The following is a 25,553-nucleotide window of genomic DNA, read 5'->3' as shown; positions in this document are numbered from 1 at the left end:
CCGGGAGTCCCCAGGTGATGGAGGGGACACATGGGGGCAGGTGGGCAGGCACATCCACCTGCCCAGGTCCAGGACAGAGAAGCAGGAGACCAGCAGCCCAGGGGTGGGGCAGGGCTGGACGTGGGGTAGTGGGCTACCACCTACCTCCCAAACCCCTGTATCACGCCCCCACCGCTCACTCCAAGGAACCCTCCAGAAGGAGATCACCTGGATACTGTGAAGCCAGAGAAATGTGCTTAGAAGGGAATCCAGTGTTCTGGGCATCGGGCCCTTGCTGCCCACCCCCTTCCAGGGTCCACAGTAGGGCCAGAGCCAGCTGTAGACGGGCTAAGTGCTGGGCGGGGCCTTCTGGCCCACTGCCCTGCCACACCTGCCCCGGGGGGGTGCCCTTTCCCAATCCCCCCTCCCGCCCTCACATCCCTGCCCCAGGAAGACCCCTGGGAGCCCCCCCCCCAGGCCAAGGACCCTGCACATCACGTGTGGACACAGGCGCGGATGTAATTATGAAAAATGGTATGCATGCCTCACGCAGGATGCGTTTTAATACAAACACGGGTAAATGGAAGCCTCTAAGAGCAAAGGCTCGGCATGTTCCTTCTGTGGCTCCCCAGGAGTTACCGGAGGTGGCAGGTCCAGGGGCGGAGGCCATGCAGAGGAGCGCCACCAGGAAGACCCAGGGCCACTGTGTGCAGAGCAGGGACCGGCAGGGAAGAGTCAGAAGTGGGGTTGGCGGCACGTGGGGTGGGCCAGACACTCAGGCTCCAGGAGGCCAGAGCAGGGTGTGGGGGGCGCAGGGCGAGGTCCCAAGGATGGGAGGGGATGGGTCTGGAACAGCTGACTGGACATTAGCTTCTGGGGAAAGCTCCACGGGACACAGACTTTGGACGCGGCACGGGGACGGCCAGGGGCGGGCGGGGATAGTCCAGGCCTGTGCAGGTAGCGGGAAAGAGCACACCCACTGCCGAGCGCCCTCGGGACACGTGTGCAGACTGGGGCAGTCCCCGGGGGGGGGTGACAAAGGTCCAGACAGACCGGACACGCCAGCCCAGTGCTCCTGCCTGCCCCCTCCTGGCAGCCAGTGGCTGAAGAACAACCCTGATCACAAGAGGGTGCTGGGTGTGTTCTCCTCCCCGATGACACGGGGGCCAACCTCTCCGGGGGGTGCCAACCAGCAGCTCAAGTCTCAGAGTCTCAGGGGAGAAAGGGCCGAGACCTGAAGGTGAGCCGGCCCGTCCCACCGCATGAAGGCACACGGACTGGGGCTCAGGGGCCCTGGAGGCCACTCTGGGCTGGGAGGACCCGTCGTCAGTCCAAAATGGTCTTGAAGTCTGCGGTCAGGCTGGGGTCAGCTGCTGCCTCCAGGGCAGCCAGCGTCACCCTCGGGAGCTGCCGGCACAGGTGTGCTTTGGCTGTAAGAGGACGAGTGACATCAGAATGCCCCGAAGAAGCCAACCTTCACCATGGCCTCGGGATTCCGCTGCGGGCCAGGCAGGCAAGGTCTGTGCGCTGAGTGCCTGCCCCGTGCAGGCCAGGCTCCGGGTGCCAGGTGGGGCGGGCGGGAGGGACTTGCCGCTGGGGATCCCTCTGCCCGTGTAGAGGCAGCCAGGGCAGAGGCCTGGGGACTTGGGTCGGGGGTGTAGAGGACACCCAGGCTAGCAGGGCCGGAGGGAGTGGGGCCTTGGCCTCTCCCCACAGACGGGAGGTGAGGTGTGCAAAGGTGGAGTGACCGGGCGGGTGTGCCAGACTCTGGGCTGAGAGAGCCCACGACCCCAGGGCACCTGCATCCCACCCCTTGGGGGCTCCTGGACCCACCCACCACCATCCAGACACGGGGGAGCCCAGACACGGCTCAGGTATGCACACGGCAGGACAGGGCCCTGCACCTGCACGAAGGGGTGCCTCACACTTACCTGCCCGGAGAGCCCCGAGAAGACACCTGTAGGTGCCACCGTGACGGGCCAGCTTGAGCAGGAAGGCATGGAGGCACAGCCACCGTGCAGCCTCAGAAGGAAACGGGCCGGAGGCGCCCTTGGCGCCCAGGGACATCCCTGGGGGGACCCAAAGGACGCAGGCTAAGGCCCCGCCCAGAAGACCACATGCTCCGATGTGCCCGATGCTGCCTGGGGTCTCTGTCCCGCCCCCCACGAGCCCGGGAGCAGGGGCAGAGGCCGGCGGGCAGACGGACAATTTTGTTTCAAGTTCAGCCCCAACACAGGCTTGGGGATCCCTGACAGCTGGTGCTTTGTCCCCCTTCTCAGAAGCAACTCCCACAAAACGGAAGTAACCAGGACCCTAGGGACACAGCCCAGCCCAAGCTGCAGACCGGCCAGGTGCTTGCTGGATGGAGCTGTGGGGGAACAGGGACGGGGACGCCCGGGGGGAAGGCCAGGCTGCGGACAGGCGTGGGGCGCGGCCTCCTCCCCACCACTGGCCTGTATTTGCGCACGAGGCCGAGGGCCCCGAGGGGAGGGGCGCCAACACGCCCAAGCCTGACGGGGGAGGTCCCTGAGCGCACGGCCGCGCTGTGTTGGAAGCGTGCAGGGGAGCATCCCGTGCATTGCCGCACTACAGAGGACCCCTCAAAACCCGCCTGCCGTGCCCAGTTTCCCACCCGTGCACACCTGTGTTCTTGGCTTTCAGGAGGGAGTAGCAGTGCGACGCGGTGTCCAAGATGACACGGAGGAAGAAGGAGGGGTTCTTCCTCACTGGCTGGTTGAATGGGAACTGGAGCACACACGCGTGGAACCTGGCGAAGGGATGCTTTGTCAGAGGAGAGTCCCCTGGCTGGGACGTGTGCACGCGTGTGTGTGTGAATGCATGTGTGTCTGTGTGTGCATGTATCCCCGTGTGTGTGCATGCATGTGTGAGCGTGTGTGCACGTGTCCCTATGTGACCGCATGTGCACGGGACTGCACGAGAAGCCCCTCCCCAGGTACCTCGTGCTCCCGGCCTCACCGAACACCCGCGCCACTTCTGGAGTAATGTGCCCGCGTGTCGCTCTGCCAGCTATCTGACTTCACATGCATGATAACCCTACTGAGGTGGGAAGTACTTTCCCACCTGTGGAGACCAAAGCCAGGTTTGGAAACAGCACACGCACAACTGCAGGTCACACACATTCGCCCAGGCTCTACACGGATGCCCGGCCCCTTGTCCGCCCTGCGGCTCACATGTCCATCTGTCCTGTCTGCGGCTGCAAGTTAGCGGCTCCCCTGAGTGGCCAGGGACAGGTCTCCCTTGTAAACCAGAGCAAAGCCTGGCTTTGTGTCCCCGAGGCCAGGGCGGCCACCGTGACCCCATGGTCAACATCGTCTGAGGTGGAAGTGACCCCTCCCCCAAGAGCTGTAGGAAAGCACAAGCACCCAGGGCCCCCCAGCTGCCCAGCCACACCCCAGTCCTCAGCAGGGTGACCCGGAGCCATCCAGGGGCCAAGAACGTTCCAAAAGCACACGGGGCCTCGGACGTTCCATTAGTGGGGCAGGAATGGCCTCTGGGCTGTTTGGGGGCCACATCCCACCACCCCCTTTCTGGGGGACATCAGAGGGCCGCGACCCTCACCTGTACCCACCTGATCCTCCACTCTCTGGGACCCAAGCCCTGTGGTGTCTGCCTTCCACCCCCACATGGGGACCGCCCGCACCTGCTTCATGTCCCCAGCCCCTGCAAGGTCCCGGGTCAGTGCTCAGGAGTGGGGACACCCCAGGCCACGCTGACCACCCACCGCTGCCTGGTGACAGGACGGATGCCTCCCCCATGCGAGATGTACGTACGCACACTCACGAAGCTGCAGCGTCCGCGGCTGAAAACTTGGCAAATACCTCATCCTTATAAGCTGGGACACAGGAGGGCAGGATGCTCTCCCGGCCGAGGGAGGGCTGGGGCCACGGTGGGCCTGTCGCCTGTGGCCATGCGGCCGGGGAACCCACCTGTAGGCCTGCAGCAGGAATATCTTGTAAATGTTTGTATAAACTGTGTGGACGCTGTTCACCTGGGTCACAAAGAAAGAGAAACGCTGCAGATACATCTAGAATTTAGATTTCTGTCTTACTTCATCACCAGGTCAAAGGGAGGCAGAAGGCAGCGGCGCTGGGTGGTGGTGGCAGGGGCTGCTGGTGGGAAGGACAGGCAGGGAGGGGCAAGGAGGTGAGCGCCAAGCAGCTCTAGAGCCTGAGCCCCCACGCCTCGGACCTCACCACGGGGAGGCGCCCCAGCGCCCGGAACGATGCGCTCAGGCAGGGGTGAGGGCATTCGCATCATGTACGTGCTTACACACGCATGCACACACATGCACTCACACAAACACCTGTATGCTTGGCGCACGCGTGCTGTCAACCACACAGGCCGCGCGGGTAGGAGTTGGCCCGTGGGCACCTGCCGGCCATGCACTCACCTGCAGATCCAGAAACAAAGCACAGCACTTTAGCCGCAAGACCGCAAAGAGCTTGCGCCGCATGTTCCTCCCGGGCTTGGCGCCCTGGCTGAAGGTGAGGCTCGAGCGGATGGAGGTCTGGGCGTAGCTGTGGGACCGAGCAGGAGGCCCTGAGTGGCGAGTCCTCCTCGCAGCATCAGCCTGCCCACCCGCCTATGCTGTCAAATTTGCACCCTGATCACACCTCACATGCGTGTGTCCGCCCATGCCCAGGCCACAGGCGGTGGGAGCAGAGAGCACGGGGGACTCAGACAGGGTGGGTCCCTCACACACCACACACATCCGGGCCACAGTCTGGGTCATGTACACGTTCATTTGTTAGTGACAAACAGCACAGAGCACCAATAAAATCTACGGGATTCAACCAAATGCGTTAATCACACAGCAAACACACTCCTGACTGGGTGCCTTCCTGGGAGAGGGTCCGAGCTGGGTGGGGTCTCTTCAGGCTCGGCGGGGCAGCTCTGGCCACACGGGACCTTGAGGCCACAGCCCGGAGGGCTCCTCGCAGGAGGAGGCCGCCCCACCCACCACAGCCTGACCCTGTGGACGAGACTGACGCCGTCTCAAGGTGGGAAACACGTAAGACGCAGGAAATGGGAGGAAAGTCGCCCGCTCAGCACCAGCAACACTGGTGGGTGCCCCAACCACGCCACATCCCTGCACCTACGCACCCGAAATGCCCCCGTGACCCGTGTATTCTGTGCCCGGGGAGGTATTCCTCAGCACCAGCTTCGAACACGCTAACCTCAAAATCAACTTTTCATCTTATTGAATATTTTTTGACAGCAATTTCAAGGGCAGAATAAAGTTTCTTCTGGGTGAGGCATGACATCCACCTGGCCATTGAGGTGGGTTTCATTTGCTGCCCAAACAGTCAAGCAAAATCTCTGATGATGTCCATGATTTTTGTTCCTTGAGGACAGATTTTTGGAAGTGCAGTTACTGGGAAAATATATGAATGTTTCAAGGACTTTAATACAAATTTGCTGCTTTCCAGAGAAGTCGGTGCAGTTTGCCCAGCCCTCAGAAACGTGCCCACGTGCCCGGGCCTGATGGGATAGGGGCATCTCTGGAGGGTGGACAGAGCTTGGCGGGAGCCCCTCCACACGCCGCCCCCTCTCCTCCCTGTGGCATCCACCGTGGCCTCGCTACAAGCCTCCATGTCCAACCTCTGCGGAGAAGGAAGGGAGGCCCTGGAGCCAGGCCCGGGTTCGAATCCTGAGTCCCGTGCAGCTGGGTGACCGGGGGCAGGTCCCTCGTCTGAGCCAAAAGGATGCATCTGAGAAGTAGCAGCGGGCCCCACCTAACCGGGCTCGGCGAGGCCACTCGTGCTCAGAGGCGCGGCTACCGTCTGCCCGCAGGCTTCGGGCTCCTAGGTGCTCAGAGCCGCTCGCTGCTTCCTTTCCGGTCTGCCAGTCCTGCTTACTCATCCCTGCGCCAGGTCAGAGGACCTTCATCCAGCTGTTTTGAGTCCTCCTGCTCTGTCCCTGCTGTTTTGTTCCTGTGCACACCCAGAACTGGCTCCTGGGTGCACCGTGACGCAAAGCTGAGGCACGCTGGCTGCTCCTAGTTGGTTTTCTCAGCCAGGCCAGTCCTCCCTTTGCTTCCACCTGCGCAGCACGGCAAACTCTCATGCTCGCGAGGGTGGCCCTGGCACTCTGGCCGCCTCGCCTGAGCTGGGGTTTGGGGAAGACTCGGAAGTCCGCGAGACAAGCCCGCCTTGTCACTGTCCTTTCCAGGACGGTTCCCCTCCCCCTCGTGTCTCCTCCCCCTGGGCGGGACACCTTGCGGGGTTCCAGGCGCCTCTGCCTCCAGAGCCGAGCCCTAGGGCTGCACCCGTAAACAGGCTCATGCTGAGAGGTCTTGTGGAAGCACGGCTGCACACGCACTCTCGGGCATTGTCATCATCTGGTGAGAGTCACCCGGAATGGCGGTGCCTGTCCCCCAAAGGGCCATAGTTTTTTGGGGAGCAAACGGTGGTGGGCCGTTCATGACCAACTGGTGTGGTTGGGGTCAGATGGCGAGGGAGGGCTGGAAGCTGGGGAGTCTGAGCCTAGTCCCAAGGATGAGACCAACCAAAGATGGGGGCGGTGGGCGGCGGGGGCAGGAAAGGGGCCTGGGCTTCGCATGCAGAAGCACAAATGTGGGTCCATGTGTGGAGGTGGGGGCAGCAGAGTGGGCTGGGAGAGCAGAAAGTGCACTGTGGAAACAAACCGGGTGCGTTCAAGCCAGGACAGCAGAGTCCCCGACTAGCAAAGGGAAGGCCCGCCCTCCAGCATGGCTGTGGAATCAGCATTTCGTGTTCATACAAGAGCAGGTTCCTGCATCCACGTCTGTCCTGAGTCTGTGTCTGGGGCAAGCCCGAGGTTGGGCTGGGGCCTCTCAGGCTCAGGGGAGACTGGCCGTGAGGGGCTGTACTGGGTCCCCAAGTCCACATCTTACAGCCCTAACCCACATGACTGTGTGTGGGGACCGGGTCTGTAAGAAGCAATTAAGACTAAGGTCATAGGTGGGCCCTGACCCAACAGCACCGATGTGCTTGGAGGAAGAGAAATGCCAGACGTGCCTGAATGCAGAACGACGTGAGGACACAGGGAGACGACGGCGGAGAACACAAGGGGAACCAACCCTGCCGGCAGGCAGATCTCGGACTCACAGCCTCCATGACGTGAAAGCAGAAAGTCCGGAGGAGCTGCTGGTCGGCGGTCTTGTTCACAGCGGCCCAAGCTCGCCAGCACAGAGTCCCATGTACCGCGTATACGGCAGGCCCCGTGCACCACAGCCCTGCTCCCCAGGGAGGCCACGGTGTGCGTTATGGGGTGGCCCCGTCCTAAGGAGCTCGTGTCCAGCAGGTCCCCAAGCCCCTGACCTCAGATCTACACAGCATCCCTGCAGTACACACCGGTGAGCCCCAAGTCTCCGGCACAAATTCCAACAAAAGCCCAGAAAACTGCTCCCGTAGCAAGTGCGCCCGACCCCAAGGAGGGTACGTTGCCACCCCGTCTGGACGGACGCTGGGCACCTGACCTGTGACCCGTCCGTCGCTCGCAGAGACGGGGACGTCTGCGTGTGGGCACGCTCACCTGGAGTAGTCGCAGGACACCTCTAGGGTCCGGGTGTCCAGCAGCAGGCCGCACCACGGGAACAGGGAGTGGGCCGGCAGCTGCAGGGGGGCCGTGCAGCCCGGGGCAACGTCCTCCACGGGGAAGTTCACCACAGTCTTCTGCAAGTTGGCCATGCAGCCATACTCGGGGACCCCCCTGACCAGCGTCCTGCAGAGAGACAGGTGAGCCACCGGAAGAGAGGGGCACACCGCCAGGGCTCATTCAGTGCCAGGGCCACGGGCGCCGAGCCAGAGCCACGGGCACAGCGGCGGGCGTGGGTGCTGCCCTGGGGACAGGGCTGCCTCCCCGGAGGCCCCTTGGAAGTTGGGGTGTGTGCTGCAGTGGGCGGACAGCGGACGGGGCCGCGCTGCACACGCGGGAACAGAAGTGAGGCCGCGAGTGAGCTCGTGGGGCTCCCCTTCCTCCCTGCAGGCCATGTGGGAGGAACGTCTGCCTGGGCTTGCTAAATGGTGGTGCTACGAGGCCTGGGGGCCACATGGGGGTGGGTTATTTTGCCAGAATTCAATCGGGCACGTGAGGCCCTCAGCGCCGTCCTTCTCAGGCCCCAGGAGTCTTCCTTTCCAGGGAAGGAGAAAGTCATAAACTGCGGGGTGTTGGCTCTAGTTGCCGGCTGTCCTTGGACAAACCCGTCACCCCGAGCCCGCCCGCAGGGGAGTCCCAGAGCTCAGAGGGACCGAGAGTCCTGCAGGCATGCCCTAGGGCCACCGTCCACACAGCAGCCTGCACAGGACACCCTACAGATGTAAATTCATCTCGTAAGGGGGGAGCTGTTGCCCCGCAGCGAGCCAGGTCAGCTGCTCATGGGCATCAGGAGTGCTGTGGAGACGCGCGCGTGGGAGGCCTACCTGAGAAAGGCCTGCGCTTGTGTCAGGTGAGGCGTGACCAGCAGGAAGTCATCCACCAGGCGCAGGAGCACCCTACAAGGGGACAGATGCGCTGGGTGCTACAGCAAGGGCCCGGACGTCCAAGAAACTTAAATACCCTAGTTCACAAGGACAAGGATAAAGTAACCTCCTGCAAAGAATCTAGACAAAGGCTTACACTCCTCGTGGGACGTGGCTGCAGCCGGGGATGCACGGGCGGGGGCACAGCCGTGGGTCAGAAGCCCGTGGAAACGCGCTCAGGCCCTGGCCATACTAGATGCCACTTCTAAGCCTCCATTCAAGACCTGCTCACTACCTCCCACATGACCTGACACAAAGCCACGAGTATGGCCCTGTCCACACACACACCACGAGGGATCCATACCCATCCTGCTGGATTCCAGGAAACAACCTGCTCTCCATGTCCCCGTAGCACAGACTGCACAGCAGAGTGGACAGGATGGAGCCCTGAGGGATCCCCTGACACTGGACGTACGACCTAGGGGAGAGGACACGGGTAGAAGCAGGCCCCAGCAGACCTCGCATCACAGACGCACGTGCGTGCAGACCACGCACGCATGGAGACACACCACATGCAGACCACGCACGCAGACCACACATGCATGGAGATACACCGCGTGCAGACCACGTACGCATGGAGACACACCGCACGCAGACCACACATGCACGGAGACACACCGCATGCAGACCACGCACGCAGACCACACACATGCATGGAGATACACCGTGTGCAGACCACGCACGCATGGAGACACACCACATGCAGACCACGCACGCAGACCACACATGCATGGAGATACACCGCGTGCAGACCATGCACGCATGGAGACACACCGCACGCAGACCACGCATGCATGGAGACACACCGCATGCAGACCACGCACGCAGACCACACACATGCATGGAGATACACCGTGTGCAGACCACGCACGCATGGAGACACACCACATGCAGACCACGCACGCAGACCACACATGCATGGAGATACACCGCGTGAAGACCATGCACTCATGGAGACACACCACACGCAGACCACGCATGCATGGAGACACACCGCATGCAGACCACGCACGCAGACCACACACATGCATGGAGATACACCGCGTGCAGACCACGCACGCATGGAGACACACCGCACGCAGACCATGCACGCATGGAGACACACCACATGCAGACCACGCACGCAGACCACACACATGCATGGAGATACACTGCGTGCAGACCACACACGCAGACCACACATGCATGGAGATACACCGTGTGCAGACCACGCACGCATGGAGACACACCGCATGCAGACCACGCACGCAGACCACACATGCATGGAGATACACCACGTGCAGACCACGCACGCATGGAGACACACCGCACGCAGACCACGCACGCAGACCACACATGCATGGAGATACACCGCGTGCAGACCATGCACGCATGGAGACACACCACATGCAGACCATGCACGCAGACCACACATGCATGGAGATACACCACGTGCAGACCACGCACGCATGGAGACACACCGCATGCAGACCACGCACACATGGAGACACACTGCATGCAGACCACGCACACAGACCAGGCACGAATGGAGACACTGCACGCAGACCACGCATGCATGGAGACACACCGCACGCAGACCACACATGCATGGAGACACACTGCACACGGACCACAGACACACACAGACCACGTATGCAGATCACACAAGCACAGAGACACACCACACAAAGACCACACACGCACACCACAGACCACGTACAGGTGCACACACACCAGAGGGCGTGTGAATCGAGGTTTGTCTTGTGCTCCCATGAAGCCCTGCCAGGTGTCAGTTTATACATGTGACTGTCCACATGGGCCTGACCCATTTTTATAAAGGTCACAGTGGGCAGAGAAGTGGGCAGTGCCTCTCTGGGGGAGGCGTGGGGTCACAGGTATGGCCTTTTCCATGGAGAAAGTTCTCTTTTGACATGGGTGCAACTGAGAGGCATGCTGCCTTTGTGAAGACTCACCCACTGCGCACTCATCAGGAGCGTTTTTCAGGATGCAGACGTTATATTTGGAATATAATTACATTTAATGAGTGCTATAATTCTTTATAACACAATAATAATACATCCTTTAATTAAAAAGCTTCTGATTCCTAGAGCATAGGGAATGATCCCAGGGAAGGCACCCACATTCCAAGCTGACCTCTAACGACCTTGGCTGTGAGCCTGAACCCCCAGGACCACCGCTCTCATCAGACACACACTGGGGTCCTCATGCAGGGGCTCACCCAGAGAAGTCCGGTTTTGTGTGTATAAATAAAAAAATCATCTGCCGGCATTTAAATGCCAAAGGACTTCCTGAACCCTGGGAGCCGGGTGGTCGCAGGGCCTGCAGAGTCTGGAGGTGACGACAGGAAGGTGCCGAGGACCCCGACTCACTTGCCCCCGATCCTTATGACATGGTTGTGCACCAGGCGTAGGAAGAGGTGGAAAAGGCCGCTGCTGGTTTCATTCAGAGAGGAGCTCTGGAAGAGCAAACGGAGGTGTGGGCAGGCAGGGGAGCCATGCTGGATGCCATGCTGGGCGGTCCGCGGCTCTGGCCGGGCTCGAGCCTGTGGACGCTGGCCCAGACGGCACGTGCCAGTGTGTCCCGCAGCAGCTGGTGGGAACCCGGCAGCTGGAGAAGACGGGTCTGCACGTCTCAGAGCCTCAGTGGGTGGACCGGCTTGTCCCTAGAACTAGGTCTGCAAGAGGCCACAGAGCCGTGGGGGACTGATCCATCACCGAGGGCCCTGCGCTCAGGAACAGCCCCCACTTACATCCAAGAAAAATGGGTTTCCCACTAGATGGTCATCCCAGCTGGGGCTACAGGGCAAATCCAACTTGTCCTCCTAAAGGGAGGGGGCGCGTTTTCTTTGGGCCTTGCAATCAAAACCGAGGGAGAGGACGTCTCTATCAAATCACGAGGACATCTCTATCAAATCACGAGGACGCAGCTGGACTGCAGCAGGGAATCTGGCGGTGTGGTTCGCGAAGAGGCTGCACCCGGGCCCCTCCAGCCAGACGGTGACCGCCACCTGCATGCTCGCCCCTCCCCGGCGGTGAGTCACGTGCCTGACCCCCCCACCTGCTCGATGACCACGGAGTCCCTCAGCGAGCTTGTCTCTTGCAGACGCTCCACAAACTGTCTCATGTACGGCGGGAGGTCTGTGAAGGTAGACACCTGCTGGCACACAGAAGAGGGTGAGAGACGCGCCGCCCAGGCCGGTGAGCAGAAGTCACGTCGCGGGAGACCCTGTCCGCATCTGGAACGAGCAGGTGCCATCCGGGAACGGAGAGTATGGCACTGGGGGCAGGTCAGGAACACAGCACACAGGAACCGTCCACCTGGTCACTCCCCTGACCACGGATGACGTCTGAGGAAAGCCGCTGGGGGTCCGAGGCTTTGCGGGGGGGGGCCCGCCTTCCCGAGACCCCTCCCTGAGATCTGTCCATTCACCGTGGGAGGTGGAGCCTGAGCAGAAGGCGGCAGGGGTTGTGGCAACCCAAGCAGCCAGGACGGAGGGGCTGGTCTGGGGAGGAGGGCACTGCAGAGAAATGAGCCGAAAGTGCAGCCTCTTCCCTAGTCCACCAGCTCCGAGCATCGGGTTCCCTAGTCCCACCAGCTCCGAGCATCGGGTTCCCTAGTCCCACCAGCTCCGAGCATCGGGTTCCCTAGTCCCACCAGCTCCGAGCATCGGGTTCCCTAGTCCCACCAGCTCCGAGCATCGGGTTCCCTAGTCCCACCAGCTCCGAGCATCGGGTTCCCTAGTCCCACCAGCTCCGAGCATCGGGTTCCCTAATCCACCAGCTCCGAGCATCGGGTTCCCTAGTCCCACCAGCTCTGAGCATCGGGTTCCCTAGTCCACCAGCTCTGAGCATCGGGTTCCCTAGTCCCACCAGCTCCGAGCATCGGGTTCCCTAGTCCCACCAGCTCCGAGCATCGGGTTCCCTAATCCACCAGCTCCGAGCATCGGGTTCCCTAGTCCCACCAGCTCTGAGCATCGGGTTCCCTAGTCCACCAGCTCTGAGCATCGGGTTCCCTAGTCCACCAGCTCTGAGCATCGGGTTCCCTAGTCCACCAGCTCCGAGCATCGGGTTCCCTAGTCCACCAGCTCCGAGCATCGGGTTCCCTAGTCCACCAGCTCCGAGCATCGGGTTCCCTAGTCCACCAGCTCCGAGCATCGGGTTCCCTAGTCCACCAGCTCCGAGCATCGGGTTCCCTAATCCACCAGCTCCGAGCATCGGGTTCCCTAGTCCCACCAGCTCCGAGCATCGGGTTCCCTAATCCACCAGCTCCGAGCATCGGGTTCCCTAGTCCTACCAGCTCCGAGCATCGGGTTCCCTAATCCACCAGCTCCGAGCATCGGGTTCCCTAATCCACCAGCTCCGAGCATCGGGTTCCCTAGTCCCACCAGCTCCGAGCATCGGGTTCCCTAATCCACCAGCTCCGAGCATCGGGTTCCCTAGTCCCACCAGCTCCGAGCATCGGGTTCCCTAGTCCCACCAGCTCCGAGCATCGGGTTCCCTAGTCCCACCAGCTCCGAGCATCGGGTTCCCTAGTCCCACCAGCTCCGAGCATCGGGTTCCCTAGTCCCACCAGCTCCGAGCATCGGGTTCCCTAGTCCCACCAGCTCCGAGCATCGGGTTCCCTAGTCCACCAGCTCCGAGCATCGGGTTCCCTAGTCCACCAGCTCCGAGCATCGGGTTCCCTAGTCCCACCAGCTCCGAGCATCGGGTTCCCTAATCCACCAGCTCCGAGCATCGGGTTCCCTAATCCACCAGCTCCGAGCATCGGGTTCCCTAGTCCCACCAGCTCCGAGCATCGGGTTCCCTAATCCACCAGCTCTGAGCATCGGGTTCCCTAGTCCCACCAGCTCCGAGCATCGGGTTCCCTAGTCCCACCAGCTCCGAGCATCGGGTTCCCTAGTCCCACCAGCTCCGAGCATCGGGTTCCCTAGTCCCACCAGCTCCGAGCATCGGGTTCCCTAGTCCCACCAGCTCCGAGCATCGGGTTCCCTAGTCCCACCAGCTCCGAGCATCGGGTTCCCTAGTCCACCAGCTCCGAGCATCGGGTTCCCTAGTCCACCAGCTCCGAGCATCGGGTTCCCTAGTCCCACCAGCTCCGAGCATCGGGTTCCCTAATCCACCAGCTCCGAGCATCGGGTTCCCTAATCCACCAGCTCCGAGCATCGGGTTCCCTAGTCCCACCAGCTCCGAGCATCGGGTTCCCTAGTCCCACCAGCTCTGAGCATCGGGTTCCCTAGTCCCACCAGCTCCGAGCATCGGGTTCCCTAATCCACCAGCTCCGAGCATCGGGTTCCCTAGTCCCACCAGCTCCGAGCATCCGGTTCCCTAGTCCACCAGCTCCGAGCATCGGGTTCCCTAGTCCCACCAGCTCCGAGCATCGGGTTCCCTAGTCCCACCAGCTCCGAGCATCGGGTTCCCTAGTCCACCAGCTCCGAGCATCCGGTTCCCTAGTCCACCAGCTCCGAGCATCGGGTTCCCTAGTCCACCAGCTCCGAGCATCGGGTTCCCTAGTCCCACCAGCTCCGAGCATCGGGTTCCCTAGTCCCACCAGCTCCGAGCATCGGGTTCCCTAATCCACCAGCTCCGAGCATCGGGTTCCCTAGTCCCACCAGCTCCGAGCATCGGGTTCCCTAGTCCCACCAGCTCCGAGCATCGGGTTCCCTAATCCACCAGCTCCGAGCATCGGGTTCCCTAGTCCCACCAGCTCCGAGCATCGGGTTCCCTAGTCCCACCAGCTCCGAGCATCGGGTTCCCTAGTCCCACCAGCTCCGAGCATCGGGTTCCCTAATCCACCAGCTCCGAGCATCGGGTTCCCTAGTCCCACCAGCTCCGAGCATCGGGTTCCCTAGTCCCACCAGCTCCGAGCATCGGGTTCCCTAGTCCCACCAGCTCTGAGCATCGGGTGCTGCAGGGGCCAGGAGGGGGGCTCTCAGGGGAGCGCGGGGTGGGGTGTGGCGGTCTAATACCAGCCCTGCCTGATCAAAGTGATCCACCACTCCCACCATCAGGGAGAGATTCTCCCGTGGAGAAAACCAGTATTGTGCAAAACCTTTGCTTTAAAATTTTTCTTTAGAAGACTGGCAACTCATGGAAACAAATGGGGGGTGAGGGGGTGACCACCAGTGAAACAACAGCAGACGTGCTAGGAACCTGCCTGCAGATGAGGCTGCTTCTGAGTTGCCAGGATTTAAAAATCAACAAAGAAAAAACAATAAATAGCATAGTAAAACAAAAAAAAGAAGGGAAGATGAACCAGAGGCTGGAGTCTGTGAGAAAATTCACATGAGATTCGAGAACTGAAGAGCAGGCTTGGTGAGCTGAAGAATCCAAGAAATGGCTTTAACAGGTGGTCAGACGAGAACGCGAGGTATGGCCGGAGTCCGTGTGTAGAACAGACGCGGAGAGAAACCAAGACCGTGAAGCTCCAACAGTACGTCCCGGAAATAAGCTCCACGGACGGAGCCCGAGTGCAGGGGCTGTTCTCATGGAAATGCAGAATGGCGTCGCCATGGCTGGGGACAGACAGCGTTGGAGCTGGACAGACACTGTCAGGCACGAACCCCTGCCAAACTGGCTCCATTAAAGTGAAAAACTTCTGTTCATCAAAAGACCCTATTTGTGACTGAAAAGGCAGAGACAGGCCAAGAAGGTGTTTGCGGTGCGTCCCTCAGACCAAGGACTGGCACCAGATGTGTGAAGATCCCCAAGAAATCCGTGACAAACCACCCATGGCTCATCACAAGCGGGGAGCCGACCTCAACGGGCACCTCACAAGTGGCCAATTTGTGTAGGGTGCTCAACTTGCACTCACCACAGGGACACTGGACCCCGGAGCAGTGCTGCACCCGGGATGCTATGGGCGCGAGCTCAGCCGGCCCCTGCGGCAGGGCGCATGTGGCAGCGTGGGCGGGCACCGTCCCCCAACACGGAACGGCTCCCCCCCAGCAACACCCCCAACAGAAACGAGAGCTCTCGGCCCACGGATGACCCGTCAGGGGAACGTCCGCCCAGCAGAAAGCAGAGCCCCGCTGGGCAGTGCTGGTGCTACAGAACCCCGACCACGGCAAGGAGAGAAAAGAGCTGCTACCTGCCGCCCGGCCGCGTCTCAGACTCGCGGGGGAGCAGGGAAAACCAGACAAGGAAGGGCACGTTCTGCCTGATCTCACGTTCGTGGAATTCAAGACAGGTACCTGAGTCCACATGACTGATGTCAGAGCTGGGGACACCACGGAGAGAGGCAGAGGGGTCTTGTGGGCACCCGCGATTTTCTACATCTCAACCCAGGTGATGGCTGCCATCTGTGTCCACACTGGCAAAACTGCATTTCACTGCAGACTCAGGATTTGCAAACCACACTCATATGAGCCTCGCCCCAGAGGTGGTCACGTGGCTCTGCTGAGAACTTCTGGGTCGGCTCCTTCCCCTCGGCAGCCTTCTGCCTCCCCACATCACGGTGCTGCTCTGGAGGCCTGGGTGCTCAGACGGCTGGTAGGAAACGGCCGCATGCTGAGCAGGCCACTTGTCCTTTCCCAGCCCTGGCCTCTGCGGGGGGGTGGGGGGTGTGACCCCAGACCCTCAGCTCTGCTGCGTGGGCAGGGGCAGTGAGTGAGGCCCAGCTGTCCTGGGCAAGGTGCCACCTGGCCCTCTCCTCTCCCACAGCACTGGCCCATGGAGCACACTGAGCCCTCTGCATGACCACGGGCCAGGGGGCGTCTGTGGGGACGTTGGCTCCGCTGCTGCCAGCGTGCCGTCCGGGGGGTCTGCCTCTGCAAACGGACAGCACGAGGCAGTGGCCCGCAGGATGAGAGGACTCGAACAGAACAGGAACGAGAGTGAGGCGCTTTCCGGGTCTGGGGGCAGACGGAGTGCAGCTCAGCACCCACGGACGTAGGCAGATCACCCACGTCACGGACACGTCCACACTGCAGACACCCTCATCGTGGAACACGCACCCCCGTGGCTCTTACATGTCTCTTGAAGGACTTCCGGACGTGTCCCTGGGCAGTTCTCCGGACCACGGCATACTGGCGCACGCAGTAGGTGTTTTCTTGAGGCCTGATCACATTGGCAATCACCTCTACCAGCCTGTCCTGTGGGAGCGCATCATACGCCCCGGTCACGTCCACCTACGTGGGAATGGATGTGCTGTTTACGGGCCGCCCCCAGGGCCCCCAGTACTGCTGGTGCTGACCTGCAGTTACCGAACTCAGGGGAACCAGACGCGGGAGGACCGGAGACACCCTGCACCCCCCTTGTTCCCACTGCACACGCCTGACCCACAGCCCCCAGACTCAGCACCCCGGGGCAGGCCTGCATCCCTCCCTACACCCAGAGATGTGATGTGGCTTCCCCAAGGGACGCCCCATTCGAGCAAACTCAGGGGCTGAAGGCCAGCACTCCCGCCCCCTGCCCCGGCCAGGGCCCACGATGCATGGCCAGCTGGTGGGGGCGCTGCTCCCGTAGGCCAGACGTGCCCAGCTGGCTCACTTGGGCGTGGGGTGGGGACCGGAACCGGGCACCCACCTTGACAAAGTACAGCTGGGGCACCGGGTCCCGGGCCCGCATGCGCAGCACAAAGGCGCGCCAGGCCCTGTGGATGTCATCCATGCCCAGCACGGAGGCCCCCAGGAGGCTGGGGCGCCGGGCCCGCTCATAGTTCAGCACGCTGAACAGTGTCTTCACTTGTGAGGTGAGGTGCTGGACCTGCAGAGCCGGCCCACGACCGGGGCAGCATCCTCAGACGATGCCCATCAAATGGGGGCCTGCATCAGACTTGCCCACCCTACCTACCGGGCCCCCAGGAACAGTTCCCTGCCTCTGCGCCTCCCCTCGCCCACCCAGCATCCCCCAGACTCCGGAAGGGCCAGACAGCTGATCCCCCCTCACACCCCCAGGCCCTGGGTCTCCCCAGGGATCTGTTACGGGATGTACAGAAACTGCAGCTAGCCACAGGTGTCTCCCTTCTCCAGCTACCGAGCCGCCACCACAGATGGGGCAGGACATGCAGGAGGAACTCCTCTTTACTTGCAGACCCCACCAGGCCCCCAGCCAACATCGACAGCCCTGCTGTCTTATTTGGGGGCATCACAATGACCAAAATCACTCCCAAACACGCTATGAAGCCACTAGAAAGGGGTCAGAGCTCTGGTGACAGAGATGCCGTGGGGGGGGTATCATGTTGGGGGGTGCTAACCACGAGGGTGAGATCCTGTGTGTGGGGGTGCTGACCACAGGGGTGAGATCCTGCAGGGGGGCTGTTAATCACAGGGGCGAGATCCTGCGGTGGGGGGGCGCTAACCATGGGGCAAAATCCTGTGGGGGGTGGTGCTAACCACCGGGGTGAGATCCTGTAGGGGGGGTGGCTAACCATGTGGGTGAGATCCTGCGCTGGAGGGGGGTGCTAATCACAGGAGCGAGGTCCTGTGGGAGGTGCTAATCACAGGGGTGAGGTCCTGCGGGGGTGCTAATCCCAGGGGTGAGGTCCTGCGGGGGGGTGCTAATCCCAGGGTGAGGTCCTGTGGGGGGGGTGCTAATCCCAGGGGTGAGGTCCTGCGGGGGGGGTGCTAATCCCAGGGGTGAGGTCCTGCGGGGGGGGTGCTAATCCCAGGGGTGAGGTCCTGCGGGGGGGGTGCTAATCCCAGGGGTGAGGTCCTGCGGGGGGGGTGCTAATCCCAGGGGTGAGGTCCTGCGGGGGGGGTGCTAATCCCAGGGGTGAGGTCCTGCGGGGGGGTGCTAATCCCAGGGTGAGGTCCTGCAGGTCCCTGGAACCCCAGTAGGCGGGCAGCAGGTGATAACGGGTTCTTCCTGTGCTCGACTCCCGGAGCACGCAGCGGCTCCAGAAGCCGGGGCCCGGTGTGGGCAGCTCTGCATGAGAACCTGGGTTCACAGAGACTGTCTAGCACCTTGCAGGACTGGCCTTCCTACGAGCTCCTTGTCTACACAGGGGAACCCGGACCCATCAGCAGTGCTCTGCCTTCCTGTGGGCTTGCCGCGTTGCAGACCCTCCTGCTGGCCTCCTGTCCACCTCCACACCCAGCTGGGGGTTCCATGCACTTGACTTAGAAATGAAACGACAGCGCTGACCTTCTTGTCTCTGCGGAACGTTCTGGCTCCCAGCACATAGTCCATGTTCACAATTGGCCGCAGTCCACTGGGCTTGGGGAGGAAGCGGAGTCTGGATGTCAGGAGAGCCGCTCTGGCTTCGTGGTGTCTTCGGACATCTGCTGCTGACAGTTCTCGGAGATGCACACGCGTGAAGTGTTGTCTGAAACGGAGAAGCTCGTGGGCTGCAGCTCGGCAGGCACGCGAGAAGCCCAGGGCAGGTAAGCCTGCCAGAGAACGGCCGGGCTCCTGAAGTTGGCAGAGCCAGGCCCCCAGCAACCCAGGATGCTGTGGCCGGCCACCTGCAGGAGCACGCTTCCACAGCAGGTGCCAGGACACCTGGTTCCCTCCAGCACAGAGCCCTGGGAGGCACAGGTGGGGGCAGCCAGGACCTCCAGGCAAGGGCGGAGGGCGGGCCAGGTGGTGACTGGTGCAGCCCCTAGAGGAACAGAACCCTCTCTCCACGCACCCACTAGCTCCCCCTCACCTGTGACCTGCAGCCTTTCCCCCAATACCACCCAAAGGCAGGGGCTGCTGGCCCCAGGAGGGAAGGGCAGTATGCAAACCCAGCCCACCCTGGGGACTCAAATGCCCACCAGGCAGGGGGACAGCTTCCACAGGCCCCACAAGGAGTCTCAAGAGCTACTTTGGATGAGGTGCCATGAAATGTTTAAATCATTAGGCAGGCTGCACTATTACCTCAACCTACGATAAAGGCCCCCAGGCACCCCCCCCAGATGCAGGAGGACACAGGCCCAGTCCAGCTCCCTCTGCAAATGTCCTGACTCAGGGCACGGGTTTGACCCAAATGCGGGATGCAGCCCAGGAGCCCTGACCTCACCACTTTCAGGGCCTTGCCAAGCCCTGTGAGGACACTGGGCGCGTCGGCCAGGCCAGGCTGCAGAGAAGCACGGCTTGTATTTCAGGCTGGCAGACCATCCCTGACGGGATCCCGATCCAGCCTGCGTTCAGCACGATCCTTCAGATGGACATAAACAGCTTCTGCAACAAGCCTAGCAGCCACTGAGGCAAGTCAAGCTGGAAGGAACTGCCTCAGGGCCCTGCTTCCCGAAGCACGCATCTGTCCCCAGACCCTGCCCACACGCCGTCCACTGATGAGACAGCCCCACTCATTCTGTGTGAATTAAAAGAGAATCCGACCCATATGCCTGGATCAAGCCAATGACCTGTCTGCAAGGTTGGTTCCATTCAGTACAAACTTCTTCCACTTTCAAGAGCCTGGACCCCAGGCAGCCCAAACTCTGACATCACAGGTAAACAAAGGGGGGCCCCGGGAGTCTGTGCCCAGCATGGGGCCCCCAGCTTGGGACCCCGGGGGGCCTGCAGCTGGCAGGACGCAGGGCTGTCATCTGCACACACAGGAAAAACCACAAGCGAGCGACATTGACCAAGACACCTGATTCCTATGCTCTGTAACTGGCTCCAGACACTCTTCCGATAGAAGAAGAGCCGGTTCTTCTGAAACGTGGTTTCTGTGACGTAAAAAAACGACCTGAGCAGCTCAACCACGTACGTGCCCATCAACCAGCACAGGAACCTGGCCAGGATCTCCTCTCTCCGACGGTGCTCGGTGGCCGGGACACAGCGAGCCCCTGAAACAGGAAAGGTACAGACACAGTGTCCACCCATCCGCCCATCGCAGCCACACTGGCCGCTGGAAACAGGCAGGTGCAGGGAGCACGACCCTCAGCCAGAGGAGGGACGCGTGCCGTTAGCGATGCGTCTGCTGATTACGGGAAGTGAGAGCACTCTGGATGTGTGGGGCCTTAATAAAAGACATTATTAGTTTCATGTTTCCTTTTCTACCTTGTAACGTGGCTACCGGAAAGTTTACATTACGCATGCAGTCACGCTGTATTTCTACTGGACAGAGAGCACGGGGCTTCGTCATCAGTCCTGGGTTATAAGCGGGATGGAGAAGCAGAGACATGCTCTCCACATGGGGACAAAGCCATTCAGCCACTTCAGCACTGGGCAGCGGGATCCAGGAATGCCTGTGGCTTCCCAGGCTGAACCACGCAGGAGCTAAGGGCTGCCAGACGCTGCGCAGCTGGGAACGGGCAGCACGGGGCTGTGAGCACTGACGCGGCGCTGGGGACACACCCCACAGCCCAAAACTGTCCTCTGCATCCTTGTGTATTTGATTCTGTGCGCTCGGAAAGGTCACGAGGAGGTGTCACCAGGCTGCCACAGAGACCACAGCACACACGGAGCCGGGGGCTTCACCATGAATAACAGACATGGAAGAAACCGTGGAGGAGCAGGAAGGGGGCCCAGAGGCTGGGCTGGGGTAGAGGACAGAATGGTGAGGGGGGAGGGAAGAAAAGGGCAGTGGACAGAGCTCAAAAAACACTGACCACAGAGCACAACATGACCTCTAACTTGGGGCATAGCCAAGGTCGTGGGAAACTGCATCAGGCCCTCATGTTGCTCAGGACGAGGGACCCTGAGGGCCGCATAGCCAGCAGCTCCTAACCGCCGCCGGGGGGCAAACCGGGAAGGAGGGTGGAGTGGGAGAGGCACACGGGCCCTCGGAAACGGGAAAGGCAGACAAACTGGAGGAAAGATGAAAGGGGCTTCAGACACGTCTACAGTCAGAGGAGAGAAGTCAGATTCTCCGGGTTAGTGGCAAAGATCGCCAGACTGGACGGAAGATAAAACACCAGCCGCTGATCGGCCGGGCCCAAACCGTGGGGCTCTGGGAAGGCTGGACGCCGACACGCGCCAAGAGAAAGCTGGCGTGCCGCTCGGCGGCACCAGAACAGACGTTCACGTAACGGGCACAATAGGGCATCAGGGAGATAAAACTTCTAAAATGCGCACACACCTGATAAAACCTAACGTAAATACTGTCGGAACAGGAAGGAATGGACAAACCCACCCTTGAGGAAGATGGTGCTCCCCTGAGCATCTCGCCCTCAGGAGGGGGACAGGGGTCTCAGGCAGCGTGAACATGGCAACCGGCCACAGACCTGCAGATGCCCAGGAGACACGCTCGTCTGCCCAGCCCCACACAGCCAGGATCCTGCACACAGACCACCACACAACCGAGTCACAAGTCAGTAGAAAAGACCACACACAGCTCAACAACTTGCTGATCTAAGAAGAAAGAGTGGAAGAAAGTAGAAACTTAGAAGCGACTGAAACTGGACACGTGCAGACACAGGCAAAGCTGGGACGCAGCTAGACAGAGCCAATCGCCCCCGAGAAGTCAGAGAGGAACGCCTGACGACGGGGACACGGCCCCCGAAGACCCAACCGCGGCCTGTAGAGCCCAACTGAGGACCCTACTGAGACGACAGACTCCACTCCGAAGGTCAAGGGGCCACCGTTCAGACCATCGTGGGGGCGCACATACGTCGATGGGACCAGATGACAGCACAGCCCACGCAAGAGCCACATGTGCCCGGGGTGAGGGAGTAACGGCTGCCACCAGCCCAACGTGGGCCATGGGGACAGGCCGTGGGGGGGCACCTCCCCAGTTTTCATCAGGAATCCATTCTGTGACGTCTAGTGACACCGGGCTGACGATGTAGATGGCCCGGCAGTCTGGCCTCCGGGGATGGGGACGGGTTTCTGACGGGTGTCAGAGAGCAGAGTGGCAGGCAGGACATTGGTCGAGGCTGGCTTGACAGAGGCAAAGGCCCAGGTGCTGTGGACCGAGCCCCTGCCCAAACTGATGGTCTGCACAGGGGAAGGGGTGCCCCAGCATGGGAGGGTGGAAAAGGTGACCACGAGAGCCATGCTTAGACAGCCTTGGTCTCTAAGTGTCATGTATTCAGCCCAATGGGCAATGAGCATGGCCATGGCCACGGGAAGGAGCAGATGGCCAGGGCCACAGCTCGAGTGTGCAAGGACACGGGGAGGCTGCTTTCCACTAAGTGAGCCTCAGCCTGAGTGCGGGTCCTGTAACACCCTGTCCAACGGTGCCTGACACCTTGGAGGTTCATCCACGTTGCAGCACCAGGAAGGGAGTGGCTGGTTATGGGCGTAGAGGCATGCCAGGTGTGAAAGTTCTAGACATGTGCTATGTAACACGGCACTTACACTTTGCAATGCTTCCTGTACACTTAACCATTCATTAGGAGGGAAGATCTCAGGCTGTATGTTGTTTTCTCACAATTAAAAAAATAATAATCATCTTACAAACCCGAGTTATTGGGAGGTCGCCCCAGTGTCTGCCATTACCTGGCCCCAGAGCCTCCTGGGGAACTGGAAAGGGTGTACCCCCGCCCCCCATCGGAGACCATTATAATCACGATCTTTGGAGATGAGCCTGGGCATATTTTAAGCCCCCACCGCCGGAGACTGAAATGGATATCCCAGGTGGTAACCTTGACTCTGATAGAAGGCTCTGCAATGTTCTTTCGTCTAGAAGTCTCAGATGTTTTGGGAGCTTGGGGGAGGTCAAATGGCAAAACCCCAGGGTCTGTCCTTGTTGCTGCTTCCCACCAGGGAGGGCAGGGAGGGTGGCCGGTGGCTGGACCTGTGTCCCCACATCTGCTCACTGCACGTCCCCAGCACCTGCCTGAGTCCATCAGCGCCTCGAAGTTCTATGTAAATGGGATGTGGGAAGAATCAGAGGTGGAGGATGGAGTCCCCACCTCAAGTCGAAGCCAGGTGCATGGGGAAGGTTGGGAGGGAGGGGCCTGCAGGGCCAACCAGGCACCTGCTCACCTGGGCTGCTCACCTGGGCTCCCCCGCAGCCAGGTGCAGTCCCGCACTTGCATCTTCCACGTCAGCTCCTGCAGTGAGAGCTTGGCATGCTTTCCCAGAGAGATGAATTTCTTCACGTTCCTCAAGAAGCGGCGCTGGTTGTGCCTGGAGCCCCAGAGTCCAGCAGGCACCAGCCAGCACAGGCAGGCCCGCAGGAAAGCATACACCTGCCAGGGGCTACTGTGCCGTCGGAGCAGCTGCACCAGACGCCGCGGGTCCGCCTCCTCCTCAGGGGCTGCCGCTGGCCTCTCCGAAGGGCACACGCCCACTCCTCCACACGCCTGGTCGCGAGGCGCTTCCCCGAGGGCCGCGGCCCGAAGCGGGCAGTGGGTCCTGAGGAGTGCACCATATGGGCACCGCTCGTGGTTCCCAAGCAGCTCCCGGAACAGGGGCCTCATCCGCCAGTAGCGCGCGGGCAGGCGGCGCGTCGTGCGGGCAGCCCCTGGCCTCCGGGGCTCGGAGCCCAGAAAGATGGTCTCCACGAGTTTCCGGGCCCCGGTCAGGCTAGGCGGCAGGGCGCTGAGCAGGAAGGAGGGGCGCAGCCGCTCCCTGCCTCCCGAGCAGTAGAGGAAGTGCTTGGTCTCGGGGTGCGCTGGGTGATGGGGTACTCCCTGGGGCCCCTGAGATGGCTGTGCAGCCGGGGAGGAGAGACGAGTCCCAGGGGGCCCTCCCTCCCACGAGGCAGCTTCCGCAGCGGCCCTGACAGGTGTCACTGCGCCAGGTTTGCTGTCACTTGGCCCGTGGACCCCGCCCAGGTGGGCCCGGGCAGGCCTGTCGGTCCCCTGCTCCGGCTCTGGGGTCACGCGGCGCCTGGGCCTCTTGGCCGGCTGAGGACTGTTCCCGGAGCTGCCCCGACGCCGCCTTGCGCCGGAGTTCCAGGCCTGGCGCGTGGGTCTGAGGTCCATCCGGGTCCCAGGACTGTGGCCGGGGGACGCGAGGGGCCGAGCCACGGCGGGGACGCAGAGGTCGTAGAGCGGAGGCCCACACACTTGGTAGGCGCAGCTCGGGGCCACCAGCAGGTAGAGCGCGCAGCGCGTGAGCAGGTGGGTGAGCACATCGTCGCCCACGCGGCGCAGCAGCAGCCCCCATGCGCCGCTGCCACGCAGAGTCTCCGTTACCGTGTTGGGCAGGTAGCTGCGCACGCTGGTCGTGAAGGCCACGGGCGGCCCGCCGCGGGCTCCGTCTAGCAGGGCGAAGCCGAAAGCCAGCACGTTTCTGGCGCCGCGCTCGCAGAGCCTCTGCACCACCCTGGCCACCAGCTCCTTCAGGCAGGACACCTGCGGGGGGACGGGTCCTGAAGCCCTGGGGACCGAGGCCCCCGGGGGCCTGAGCGCGCCGCCCTCCCTCTCCCGCCCCGGCAGGCCCGAGCCGGGTTCCCGGGTTAGCCCACCTGGCGGAAGGACGGGGCGACGGGGGGCGGCCGCGCGTCCCAGGGCACGCACACCAGGCACTGGGCCACCAGCGCGCGGAAGGCCGTTGGGTCCCCACGCCGCACGAGCCGCCGGCCCTGGGGCCCCAGGCGCCGCAGGAAGGAGGCCAGGGGCAACACCTCCCGGTAGTGGCCCCGCAGCAGGGCGCGCACGGCGCGGCACCGGGGCGCGCGCGGCATGGCTGGAGAGGGGCGGGTCCGCGGGAGGAAGGGGCGGGCCCGGGAAGGGGGGGGGGGGGTCCGCACTAGGAGGCGGGGCTTCGGGGAGGAAGGGGCGGGGCCGGGGCGGGGTCGCAGCGTTCCGGGGTGTTGGCGCCAAGGTGTGGCGAGGCTCCTGCGTGCTTTGGCTGTGCGACCGCATCTTCTCCACCCACGCCCCGCGACCCCTTGCAGGGTGCCGCGGTCGCAGCGAGGGTCGCACAGCGGGGAACGGTGGAGGCGGCCGCGGCTCTGGGGGTGCCCACGGGGAGCCCTAACGTGGGGCACCTGGTGCGCTCTGCGCTCTCTGGGGAGAGGGCCCCCTGGTTTGTCTCTTTCTCCCAGGGCATGTGATCTAGGCACTGAGGGCTGCCCGGGGGTCCAGCTGGGGAGGGGGTGATGGAAGGAGCAGGGTAGCAAATGTGCGACGAGGCCCCAGGAGAAGAGTCCCCTGCGATCCGGCCACGTGGGCCTGGGCGCAACTGAGGGCGCGGGCGGCGGTGAGGCTCCGCTGAGTGGGCTGCGAGCGGGCAGCGGCCGATCTTCCCCGCCAACTTGGTCTCCTTGACCCCGGACTGCCCTTTCTCC

The 25,553-nt window shown here is 62.1% G+C and overlaps 1 protein-coding gene across 3 annotated transcripts; it reads right to left on the bottom strand.

Moving 5' to 3' along the window:
• Positions 1-516: 516 nt before the first annotated feature.
• On the bottom strand, positions 517-24,947 carry TERT (telomerase reverse transcriptase). 3 transcript variants are annotated; one of them, XM_028090010.1, is made up of 16 exons: positions 24,729-24,947; positions 23,313-24,615; positions 20,019-20,214; positions 18,584-18,764; positions 17,024-17,203; positions 16,468-16,626; positions 11,559-11,654; positions 10,871-10,956; positions 8,806-8,919; positions 8,403-8,474; positions 7,516-7,704; positions 4,391-4,517; positions 3,771-3,988; positions 2,622-2,746; positions 1,911-2,048; positions 517-1,409 (listed from the first exon to the last, which is right to left on the bottom strand). In XM_028090010.1, exons 1-16 carry the CDS (start codon positions 24,945-24,947, stop codon positions 1,306-1,308), a joined length of 3,507 nt encoding a protein of 1,168 aa, XP_027945811.1. In that variant the 3' UTR covers positions 517-1,305. The 3 variants fall into 3 exon arrangements, 2 of the variants coding, with proteins under 2 accessions (XP_027945811.1, XP_027945814.1); XM_028090013.2 differs by having other exon boundaries at positions 3,927-3,988; XR_015768242.1 differs by lacking the exons at positions 517-1,409; positions 1,911-2,048 and having other exon boundaries at positions 2,657-2,746; positions 2,956-3,988.
• Positions 24,948-25,553: the final 606 nt, after the last annotated feature.

Source organism: Eumetopias jubatus, unplaced genomic scaffold, assembly GCF_037043125.1.
Source record: "Eumetopias jubatus isolate StellerSeaLion01/CBP00866 unplaced genomic scaffold, mEumJub1_p1.0 scaffold_5, whole genome shotgun sequence".
NCBI classification, from domain to species: domain Eukaryota; kingdom Metazoa; phylum Chordata; class Mammalia; order Carnivora; family Otariidae; genus Eumetopias; species Eumetopias jubatus.
Note: the sequence above shows the minus strand (reverse complement) of the source record. Positions and strands in the feature narration are given on the sequence as shown.